This window comes from Corticium candelabrum, chromosome 19 (genome assembly GCF_963422355.1).
Source record: "Corticium candelabrum chromosome 19, ooCorCand1.1, whole genome shotgun sequence".
Taxonomy (NCBI): Eukaryota; Metazoa; Porifera; class Homoscleromorpha; order Homosclerophorida; family Plakinidae; genus Corticium; species Corticium candelabrum.
In genome coordinates, this window is record NC_085103.1 from 3,112,317 (window position 1) to 3,124,582 (window position 12,266).

Genomic DNA, 12,266 nt, shown 5'->3' on the forward strand with positions numbered 1-12,266 from the left:
TTTGTTCCAAGTCTATATGGGTTAATCTAAATTAAGATTATTCTATATATAATGAAATTGTATCCTTGTTACATAGAATGTGTATTCTGACGCAAGGTTCTTGTTGTCTGCATGTGCTGTTCCATATATTCAAACATGTATAGATACTAATGGTGTCAATTGCTGCTGTAGATAATCCGGGACCTTAGAGGGCCATGTACTACTAGTAGTGGTTTACCATCAGTTCTCTTGTCAATGAAAACATTATTAATATTAATTAAACTTTCCATGCATAGGAAGGATCACTACCACATGCATCAGAGGTGAATTTAGCACCAAATGGTTCCAACACTAGACATGTTAATTGGTTCTGTGGTGCACTATATACAGAACTTTGGTTAGTCTGGTAGCCAGCCCCTCCTCTTCCTCCGTCATACTTCTGGCTACTTCTGGCGAGAAAATGTCTGGTGAAATTTCTTTGACGCCATGCAATATGTTGCAATGCTGCGTCCCCCATAATGGGTGAACTGGTTTGTTACAAACCAAAACGGTTTGCCCCATGCAATCCTATATTACTTAGCTTCTCATCTGTTCTGTAACCATTTTGCCAGTATATTATTTGGTTACCATGTATAGTGTCATTGTCATTACTAGACCTGGTGTAGACTAGTTCTATTGTCATCAGTACTTTTTGTCACTGAATACATTAATTTAAACTGCCCATGACTAAATAAGATCATTACCACATACGAATTAGAAGTTGTCTACCAAACTGTTACTGCAGGTGTGCAGCCCCAATATACAGAATGAGGATGTGGTTGTTAGTGGAAAAATCCAAGTGTGTGTGTGTGTGTGTGTGTGTGTGTGTGTGTGTGTGTGTGTGTGTGTGTGTGTGTGTGTGGTTTGACCCCACCTCAGCTGTTTGTGAGTCAATTTTGCCCATTATCGTGATACAATACTATAGTCTATCTTGGCATTGCCTGCAAAGGGCTCAACAAAGGAGTGGTACACTCTGCATTCCAGATGGCACAATCAATTGTCAGTCACAGCTCTCCCTCATGAAAACATTGAATAAGTTGGTAGGCCTACTACCCGAGAAAACAGAACAAACTAACACTTCCCTTTCTCTTACCACAAACGAGCTCATCCTGTAGAACAACTTCTGCCAATAAAAAGTATTATGCAATCAATTAACAAAGATGGGATGCAGACCTAACAGAAATGCCACTCAATCTCTTGTCAACATCTACGTTTAGTCTTCATGTGCATAACATTCTAAGTGAGACAGACTAACCCATGTGGTTGCCTACCTGCCCACCCTTTTACGGGCAAAAAATTTTTTAAACAAAAATTATAAAAAATTTGCTGTCCAAATGGCAATGAAAAGATCACAATTATCATCTTTGTTGAGATAAAAAATAACAGCAAGAATAAAACAAAAATGTGAAGACAAGAATAAATTACTGTTTACCACAGCAAGCATCTTAGGTGGTGTGACAATTTTGAATTTGGTAAATTTAGTTTCGTCAATATTAGGGTGTTGTCTAGTTTGTCCTCGTTAGAACGTCTTCTACTATATCTTCTAGTGCTGTTCTCTCACGACTCTCTGGCAGATTCTTGACACTCTGCACAGCAGCTTTCCCATATTGCTGAGCAAGAACTAGAGTCTTTTGAATACCATCGCTCTATAGTCATAGCAACTGACAATAAGTATATCTCAATTAAATTAATACGATACAGACTTCCTACCAATCTCACTCGACTGAGTGCCCAATCGATGTCTTCTCTATGAGCAAACCTTCTCATGATCATCGGCTCCAGCTCTGGATACTGAAACGATAGATAATGTAGGTAATCAGGTACAACACACAGCACATATGTTCTAACGTTACCAACCATTTCTGAAGCAAATAAAACCGGAGCGGTTGCTAGTCCTAGTTTAAGATCGGCAGCAGCTGGCTTGCCCAACACCTCCGAAGTTGATATAAAATCAAGCATGTCATCAATGAGCTGAAACACAATATACAAATTTTTTAGACTCTATCACCTGTAACTGCATGTCAAACATATTGCTTGTTTATAGTAAACAGATGACTGATACAAGCAAGCAAGCAACACGGTCGTCACCTGAAACGCAATTCCAAGATTCCGTCCATACTGGAAAGCTACGTCACACAACAGTGGATCGCATTGGCTGAGTACAGCAACCTACAGCAACAAATGCTTCAGAAACAGACAACAAAACGATAACAAGGATGTAATACTACTGATACCACCACAACAGACCACTATACCTAGCAAAATATGCAGTCAACAAAAACACTCATACAGTTAAAAATGTTGTAAAACAATTGTCTACTAATGTGGCATCTAGTGTCAAACTGCAAACACGATACACAAGAAATAAAGTGCCAGTGAGTAAATAATAATCGTTCGTATAGTAGTATGTTGTATACTGACAAAACTACAAAATGTCTAAAGTTAGCACAGTCAGTGTATCAACATCAAACCTAATTTGAACACTCAAGGTACGGTAGGCGAAAACGAAACTCACGGATTTGCATGAGTGAGCTAGTAGGCTTCCAGTTTTCTTGTAGGTCTTGTCGATGTAATGCATGAATCTCTCCTCGCTTTTGCTTTTAGTGCCCAACTGCATAATCTCACCTGCAATACAAACGTATTAAACATCTTCTCTCTCAAATATATGTAGATGCATGTGTAATGTACTGTAGATGGTACACATGATGAAGTGTATGGTGTAAAGTTGATAGTAAATGTCATGCGTGTGACAGTTGCTATGTATTGTATAGACGTTTAGTCAGATAAGACTCACTGTGTGTTCCATGGTGTAGTGGTTAGCATACCTAGCCAAGGGGGGGCACCTGACTTTTCTAACTAACTATACACGTTAAGTCAGCTGATTTACCACCAACTTCTTTACATGATGTACAAGCATGCGTACCAAGTAGGAGTGCGCATGCGTATGTGCACACACATGCACACACACACACACACACATATGCACACACGACAAGCACACACACACACACACACACACACACACACACACACACACACACACACAAGTGCACACACACACACACGCGCACACACACACACACACACACACACACACACACACACACACAGGCACACACACACACATGCACAAGCACACACATGCACATGCACACACACACACACGAACACACACATGCACACACACATACACTGTATAGATGCGTGCGTGCACACACACACACACACACACACACACACACACACACACACATGCACACACACACACACACACACACACACACACACACACACTGTGACACACACATACACAGTTGAATGTAAATACAAGAAGGAATCAATGTGACAAAGACAAACTGACAAGATAACCTTTAGCATTCAACGAGGACATAATCTATGTAACTAGCACATCATCAGACTGATGGTATTGTGTGTGTGTGCATGTGCATATGCCAAAGTGTTTCACACACAAACATATAAAACAAATGCATATATGAAAATTATTAATACATAAATCACCTTTCACTAAATTGTCTAAAATCTGTGACATCAGTTCAACAACTAGAGGATTGTTGACTTGAGACAAGGCAACTGATGAAACAGCCAAGATAAAATCTCCGGCTAACACAGCCTGCATCACAAACACAATGATCAGTGTAGAGAATATCTAGGCAGTCACACGCACAAAATGTTTGTCTGCCCTTGTTCATCCGTGTGTGTGTGTGTGTGTGTGTGTGTGTGTGTGTGTGTGTGTGTGTGTGTGTGTGTGTGTGTGTGTGTGTGTGTGTGTTTAATATCTCTAATTGCACACACACACACATCCTGCTTGTACAGTACAAACAGATACTTACATTCCTGTCACCCCACAGACGGTTTGCAACTGGTTGACTGCGACGTGTAGTTGCCAGGTCAATAACATCGTCATGGACAAGAGTGGCAGTGTGGATCATTTCAGTAACCATTGCAATAGTTTGCTGCTCCTTAGAAATTGTTCTGTCAACAACAAGCTTATTTGAAGATAATGGACATCACGTTGAGTTTGTGATGTCTCTGTGGATCACACACACACACACACACACACACACACACACACACACACACACACACACACACACACACACACACACACACACACACACACACACACACACATCTACATCGACATGCAAACATACACACAAACAAAAAACAAAAAACAAAAATAAACAAATGCATGCACTTAACAAGCAGCCTACTCAATGTCAACTTACTGAACATTGTTGCACGCTCGACTCATTAGTAGAGCAACCATTGGTCGAAACAACTTCCCTTTCTGATTAAAATAATAACCACTAGCTTCACGAAGTTCACCAACTCTACAACGATCCAGCTCCTACATAAGAGATAACGAATACTGTGTACCATAAGGCATGACGTTCGTATAGGCTTAAGCCTGGTTCACAATATGACGCCGACGCTGAGTTGAGCGTCAAACTTCAAAGAAACCGCCTCGACGTCGGCGGCATCCTTTGATGTTGATGCCGACGTCGACGCTGGAATAGGATTCATTTCTATTGTCGACGTCGGCGTCAATATTGTGAACCAGGCTTTAGAGGGCAAGCATAGTCTGATTGGTCCGGTTTTGACCAAACCATATTTCAAATTTTGTACTTGATGAATGGCTAATATATAACTAATATATAACTAATACATATAACAAATACATATAACTAATACATAACTAATACATATAACTCATACATATAACTCATACATATAACTCATACATATAACTGATACATATAACTGATACATATAACTGATACATAACTGATACATAACTGATACATAACTAATACATAAATAATATATAACTAATACATAACTAATACATAACTAATACATAACTAATATATAACTAATATAACTAATATATAACTAATAAATAACTAATACATAAATAATATATAACTAATATATAACTAATATATAACTACTATATAACTAATATATAACTAATATATAACTAATATATGTACTAATAGACTAAATCTCCATAATGACAATTAACATGTTATTTAACGACGCTCCATTTATTTATTGCGCGGACTTACTGCATTTTACAAATAATTAATATCCGGGAGTTGCTTTATCCGGGAACGTTCATACTGTAGTAGATACGCCCCACCCACACACTACTACAATATCCATTCTAGTCAGATACCTTCTGTATTCTCTCGTTTATCACACCCAGTTCTTGGCTCACTAAACGTCTAGCAGCTACAGTTGCGTTCACGTCACACTCTAGGCTCCTACTTTCCAGTTGATCCTCTCTGAAAGACACGAACCTGAATCTGTCCTCTCACATTCGACTATTTCATACACTCACACCTTCCTAGACGACGCGAAATACAAAAGAATCGTTTGCTTTGTTTCACTAGCTGCGTTTGCTTGCGCTCTCTACGTACAATAGTACAACAATCCTAGAGAGAAATGAGCTGTACATGATCACGCCTTGCCAAATCAGTCGACATCAAAAATAGCCTCTAAAAAATACCGTTAATAAGTTGAAACGACGTTCGCTGTAGAGAAACGGATTATAAAGTCGACGCATGTGGCGAAAAATAATTACGATGTTCTGATGAAAGACGACTGTAACGCACGCTAAAGACGACCTCGGAGCTCCAGATTAGCGCATTCTTGCAAACCAATTTTTGAAATCAATAATTTTTTACCGACCCTTTTATTACTGCTGTTGCTGCTATGCATGCTGTAGTCAACGTATACTGTAGACAGTGTTAAAAACCATGCATAGAAAAGTTTGTATGCATCCGTAATGGATACATGTGACGTCAGAAAAACATCAACTAAAGCGCAAAGAATGTAGAACAATGATTTACTAGACTAGATCTAGATAGATTGTAAGATGTGTGTTCATCCACCCAAGCACACAGATAAAAAGTAAATCAGCGTTTGTATAAATAATGTGTGTAACGCAGATATTATAAAAAATTGGTGATTATTATAGACCGCGGTCTCGCCTAACGCGCGTTAGTAGAACATGGTTAACCGCACAAGCAGGTTTGGCAAGAAATCTTCAAGGACATATAGTACAAAACAGTATGATATTGCATGTACAGTCAACGTTGACGAATATGTTTAGACAATAAACGTCCTTTTGTAAAACAAACCCTGGCTGTGTGACAGTGTTGGTGACTGACCCGATGTCATTCATTAGGGGCCGATCATTATTAAGTGTCTAGGGAAGGGGGTGGCCAAATTTGCTGAGGACAGCAAAGTTAAATATGTAACCCCTACAAAATGTGCCTTAGAAAACTTTCAACCCCCAATGTCTGACGGATAAATTTATGTGACCCCACCATGTAAGTGTGTGTGTGTGGTGTGTGTGTGTGTGTGTGTGTGTGTGTGTGTGTGTGTGTGTGTGTGTGTGTGTGTGTGTGTGTGTGTGTGTGTGTGTGTGTGTGTGTGTGTGTGCGCGCGCATCTACAGTATATAGACATACAGAAGGTAAAATGAGAAGTTTGATACACTTTTCTTATAAGTATAATATTTAGTAAAAGTCAACAAATGTAGTTTGCCAAGAACTGCGCAAGCGACGACCAAAGCGAGTTACAGTGGTGTTGCTAGGGATTGAGAGGAACGAGTCTGGTTCATCTGAACTGTCGCAACCTGTCTCGACTTCTTCAGACATATCATCGTCATCTGTGTCGTCTTGAACTTCGACTCCTACAATGTTCAAGATGTTTTCGTCTGACTCTTCACACTCACTGTCATTTACTAGATTTGCACTTGCGCAAGGCTCCTCGTGTCCGCAAAGTTCATCTGCAGCCATTGACTTTACTAAATGGCTCTCCATTAAAAATAAAAGGTTTCTTGTACACTATTTTTTCCCTTCATGGGAAAGTAGCTTATGACAATCAGTGTATTTCAAAGTTCAGAAACGATAAGTTGTTTTAGTTTCCTATCTCGACACAACTGAGCCCAATCGTAGCAATCAACTGTTTTGTGCTGTCTTTGCCTTGAAGCTTTGCTTCGTTCCGACTGTCTTTGCTTGGCCTTGGCTGAAAGCATGCAGTTCAAGGTGATTGCAGTACTTTCTACAAACCTCTTTGTTTTCCAAATACAGTTTGCTAAATTTGTTTATTTCTTGTAAACTTATCTTTCCTTCATCAAACGATTGCTTCATGTGAGCCCTCGGGAGAAAATCATCGCACTAATTTAAAAAAGGTGCATTGGCCGTCTCAAACAGCTTCAAGACCAAGGAAAGAAGTTACAGAAGCATTTGTGAGATCGGATTTCAAAGACTGAGAAATTTTTTAAAATCAACTACATCTGGTACAAAGCAAAATGGCTAGACACAAAAGGAGGGAGAAGATGCTCAAAAAGGTTAATACAAGAAAATGACTACGATTGCAGTTGAGAGTGGACTCATTGAAAACAAGATAGAAATTTAGTGATGATCAGTTGAACTTACTGGAAGTTGAACGTTTGACTAGTCTAGATGCAGATGTGTTCGCACATCTGTATGACTCAAGGGATTTTCAAACACTGAAAAATGCGAAATATTTGATACCTGCTCTCAAAAATTCTGGAGAGCATTTAACAAGTCTTACCAAACCCATGATAAAAGTATGACCCCACCAAAGATACCAAAGATAACCCAAATACGTTATGCTCCCTGCAAAATATTGCATTTCAAAGTAATCCCCCAACGATTTTAATCCCCCAACAAATTTTTAACCCCCAACACTTAACATACAATGACCAGCCCCTTAGTTTGTTGGTTGAGCCTTGACAGATCTAGTACTCAGTCTACGGAACTACCTCTCGCGTTATGTTCCAAATGAAGACCCGGATAAGCCCTATCCTTCTCTAATGCCAAGTCCCGTATAAGAGGACCTGGCGAAGTCCCTACTTCACGGGTGATGAACACTCTCAGTAGAGCCTTCCTTCACCAGTTGCTGTCGTTGGTAGTGAAAGGAAGTCTAGAGGCGTCGATTTGACCATGTAGGGCGTGTGTCAGACTGCTTGACTTCGTGGAAAGACGGCGAAAGTTGGGGTGATTTGTCGCTGTGGCGACCGTAGCGCCTTCCTTTGTCAATTTTGTCCACGGAAAGGCCCCGGCCAGCAACCAAATGTTGATCACCCTACGGTAGCATATACCGTTGTCGACTGTTTGAAGGAGTTCGAGCTCGACTCTTCTCTTCTAGTGCACAGAATAGGATGAGGAACATGGCGCTTAGCGACCGGAAGTTTGTGGTTTTCAAGTCGTCGTTATTGCCCGGTGATTCATCGTTTTCAAGGTATTCACATTTTTTTTGAATTTGGTAGGCATTATAGCATGCCGTCGCGGCGTTGTAAGGTGCTTGGTGGTGATTTCAGGTACTTGTGGAATAATTTATTGAGGCTTGTCAACGCGTTACGGTGTGGGAGCCCAACTTTTGAGTCTCCCCTGCATTTTGTCCAAGGGTCAGAAGACTAGTTAGGGCTCTCTTAGTGCTGTTCAGATGTAAATCTTTTGTTTACCGCTAGTCTTTTAGAATCCTCGTCCTCTGGTAGTGTATAGAGTACTTAGCAATATCTGCATTTCGCCTTGCATGCCAATTGTTGTAGGCGGGGCATACACAAGTTAGTGCTAAGCTTTACCAGCTGCATTCTGTGCCATTGTTGCACGTGGGAACGCTGGCAATTGCGAATCGTGTGTACTCCGAGTCGTCTTCAGTGGCTGCTTGGTCTAGAATTAGTGTACTGGTGTGGGCTAATGAGACACTTATTACACGTCCAAGTTATTCAAACCAGGATCCACAGTTGCTGGATGTTGTTGATGCTGATGACAAGTCGAGTAGTGAGACTGGCACAGACTGTGAGGATGAGGAGGTGAAAATTGAGGGAGATTTCACTGGGCAGTCAAATAGATTACCCGAGGTGTTCCCATCCTACAGTCATTTAGCACACAGTGTGAGTGACCTTTATCATGAAGGAAGCTCCACTGAAGAAGACTAGATGTTGATGGTGAGAAACTGTCATCCTGTCTGTGTACAAAAATTTACATTACTTGGGGGGTCAGTCAAGGTTAGGTAACTTGTAGGTACTAATGTAAGATATTGTGTGTAATCAACTAAAATTAATCAAACATAATTATGCCTCGGTGCTCATGTGCAGTGGAGGTGCACAGTAGTCTGCTGGAGGGGGTGCACGATGGATTTAACAACAAAATGGCTCACACGTGTAAGTGATGTTTTCTTGGATTTTGATTCATGAATTCAAAAGATAAAGCTTTATTTTTTAGTTATGGGTGATTTCTCATTGCACATGTGCAGTAAACGTATACTGTGATCTGCCCCATGTGTTTGCCCTACTGAACTTTGAATGCCCTGTTGATTTCGCACCGAGGCATCAGCACCCCTGGTGCTATTACTATTAGCACCTGGTGCTATTACTATTAGCACAGGTAATAGGTCTTGTGGACTGTTCAAAGACTGACAGATTTGGGTGGGTCAATGAAGTCCCGGATGTTGCATGGCAACACATCAGGTGTGTGACCTGCTCCTGTTTTTGCTATGAAGGTCTCATTTGTTACTGTATTTATTCAAAGGTTGTGTGTGTTGACCTGACCGTCTTTTGTGTTTATATACTGTTTGACGTTGACACTGCTGGTAAGTACTTTGATCAAATGTCAATAACACTGTTGCTAAAAAATGTTCTGTGGTAGGCAGCAGATCCTTCCTGAATTGGCTCATGGTCACAGCACACAATTGAAGCTGCACAAAGGGCAATCACTGTGAAGATTTCTAGGTCGACAGCAGAATCAGTAACATGCTTTACTCTGCGTAGATCACTAAGGGAGACTACCTGCTGGGGTGTGGTGCCTCCAAAGAATAGAAACTTGTCCATAACTTTCTTACGCAGGGCTGTGGAAGAAAATAGAAAATACTGGACTGTCGGCAAGGCACTGCCACTGTTAACATACAATTAGAATTGTTGCTGTCTTCTACAATTGAGAATATACAAACCTGTTGTCTTGTCTGCTGACTACAAGATTATGTAGTGGTTCTCCCTAGCTCCTAAGGTTATGCTTGCAGCTGTTTGTGGCCTCTTATGGCTCTAAGGTACAATTTGCTTCTTAGTGAGACTTTAATTAAACAAATACGTGCACGACCACAAGATAGGTACCTTCCTCTGTTGCTGCTAAGTGTTCATATCTCCTGGCCACTACTTAACAGTAAAGGACAGCTCTCCCGAAGAGAGATACTGTCCTTGGCATGCCTATAGATTGAACTACTCTTAAACACTTCTGAGTATCCATTGTTCTGTTGAATGCACTTTGTGCTTTCTCCTCTTTGTCACTGGATATGGTTCAAACCCAAGAGCAAGAGGGACAGCTATAGTGCTGAATCATTACATGTTAGTCTTGTAGTTCTTAAATATCACCATTTCTTTCCAATCCTACTGAGCTACTATCACACACAAAATGTGTAGCTAAAATTGTACTTCTGTAGTTAACCCTGTCAATAACATATCACCCACTGTATGTAAGGTCTCCTTAAGTTCTAAACATAAAACAGCAGTCAAATCATCTGTAAATCGTGTCTTTCTAGCGATTTCAGTGGCATCCGGAATTACCTCGCCCCCTCTAAACAATAGGCCGCCGCTATCTGCTTTCTGTCTCCACAACTTTCGTTGCTCAAGAACTGTCCGCATCCACAATGGTAGAGCAGTAGAAGAAGAACACACTGGTATAAGTTTCTAGTCAGCACGCGCCGCAGTTACCGAGTAATGTACGGGGAAGTACAAGTCATCCGAAATTACCCCGGATTACCCCAGTATCATGATTTACTTCTTCCAGAGCTCCCTTCTTGCAATCTTGATGTCTTTTTGTCCTGATTAAACCAGGTTTGTTGTTGTGGACAGCGTGAGCTACGTCTGAGACACCCTACAGGTTCGTCCCGTTAGCGGTGTACATTTGCCCAACATCCCGCCTCCTGAATGGGACCTCGTTGTCGAATCTTGCTGGAGCAACCACTTGACGCACATGGTCGTGCTCATGACGGTTCGGGACTTGGAGAAACACGACCGCCCGAACGCGTCGTGTGTTCGGGCGGTCGTGCCAAATATACGGGAACTTTTGAAAGATAAAAGAATGGCATGTTCCGTAGACTGTACTGTACTGGGTGCTACACTGTACCCTCGATAAATGTATTATCTATAACACATTAATAAATATATACATAATTAATTAATCAATCAATACTAGGCCTACTGCATTATAGCTGCATCATTGTCTGTCTACATGAAAGACTGTCTTTCACGTCGGACAGTTGGAACGCTTCCATTCACTTTCAGTCTTCTCACCGCTTCTCTCAAATGTTTCGGCTGTACGGGACCATCGTCGCCCAGTTTGTCTCTCACATCCAACGCCTCCTCGACGACCTCCCCGACAAAAACCTTCGTTATTCCCGCCATAGCAATAACAGCATTCAATGGGACGGACACTCCAGACACGTTCTGCATTAGTCTCTTGATTGCGGCTCGTGGAAACGCCGAACGTCGATAGAATTCGTATCTGTCGTTCTGCTCGGAGGAGAAGGCGGTCACCAGAGCCTGCATGTTGCGCCGGTCTCGCTGTTGATGGTCGAGTTCGTCCTGTTTGTGTCTTGTGTCTTTCGTTTCGTCGGTTTTCGGCAGTTTAGCGGGATTAGAGGGCTCGTCTTGGGCTACAGTGTCAGTTTCTGCCCCGTCGCGTTCCTTCCTCTTCTTGCCCATCTAGCCTCGGTAAGCGCATGCGCACCTTTCTCAAATACTAGTAGGTGTATTTATATCGAGCTTTATTCGATTAGTGCGTTAACAGTATTTTATTGGCAGAGTTGTTAATTGCTACGTGTAATCGGATCACCAGACCGTAGAATGTTGACAAGCCGGACAAAAGTTTTAATCATGTTTTTCAACATGCTGCTCTTCCTTGACTGTCCACTTCTTCTACAAGCTCGTCACTCTAGCTCAGTAACGCCACCTGTCAGTAACAGTAGTCTAAGAACGACTCGAACACCAAATTCTCGCATCCGATATCAACCGCCATTGCTATAGATTCAAGACGACTGTCTTCCAACAATCTCTGTCAATTGTCTCCCGCAAATCTGAAAACCACCGTGCCCATGCCAAACCAACCTGCAAACAGAAGATGTAAGGTGAATGTTCCCTCCGCTCTTTGCTACGGCAAATGTACGTCATACTCAAGACAAACACTTGCA

The 12,266-nt window shown here is 41.4% G+C and overlaps 2 protein-coding genes and 1 long non-coding RNA gene across 7 annotated transcripts; 1 reads left to right on the forward strand and 2 right to left on the reverse strand.

The window, feature by feature from the left end:
* Positions 1–1,113: 1,113 nt before the first annotated feature.
* Positions 1,114–5,657, reverse strand: LOC134194865 (all trans-polyprenyl-diphosphate synthase PDSS1-like). The gene is made up of 11 exons (XM_062663846.1): positions 5,555–5,657; positions 5,389–5,480; positions 5,222–5,330; positions 4,269–4,390; positions 3,870–4,011; positions 3,538–3,649; positions 2,534–2,643; positions 2,107–2,187; positions 1,876–1,989; positions 1,729–1,809; positions 1,114–1,664 (listed from the first exon to the last, which is right to left on the reverse strand). The coding sequence occupies exons 1-11, from the start codon at positions 5,609–5,611 to the stop codon at positions 1,524–1,526; spliced, it is 1,161 nt and encodes a 386-aa protein (XP_062519830.1). The 5' UTR covers positions 5,612–5,657; the 3' UTR covers positions 1,114–1,523.
* Positions 5,658–7,910: 2,253 nt separating this feature from the next.
* LOC134195081 (uncharacterized) lies at positions 7,911–10,056 on the forward strand. 5 transcript variants are annotated; one of them, XR_009972306.1, is made up of 5 exons: positions 7,911–8,321; positions 9,181–9,246; positions 9,308–9,552; positions 9,614–9,674; positions 9,731–10,056. It is a non-coding gene; the product is annotated as an uncharacterized LOC134195081 (long non-coding RNA). The 5 variants fall into 5 exon arrangements; XR_009972305.1 differs by having other exon boundaries at positions 7,911–8,170; positions 8,229–8,321; positions 9,181–9,552; XR_009972304.1 differs by having other exon boundaries at positions 9,181–9,552.
* A 1,135-nt stretch (positions 10,057–11,191) lies between these two features.
* On the reverse strand, positions 11,192–11,791 carry LOC134194914 (transcription initiation factor TFIID subunit 11-like). The gene has a single exon (XM_062663897.1). The coding sequence runs from the start codon at positions 11,779–11,781 to the stop codon at positions 11,305–11,307; it is 477 nt and encodes a 158-aa protein (XP_062519881.1). The 5' UTR covers positions 11,782–11,791; the 3' UTR covers positions 11,192–11,304.
* Between the last annotated feature and the right edge of the window lie 475 nt (positions 11,792–12,266).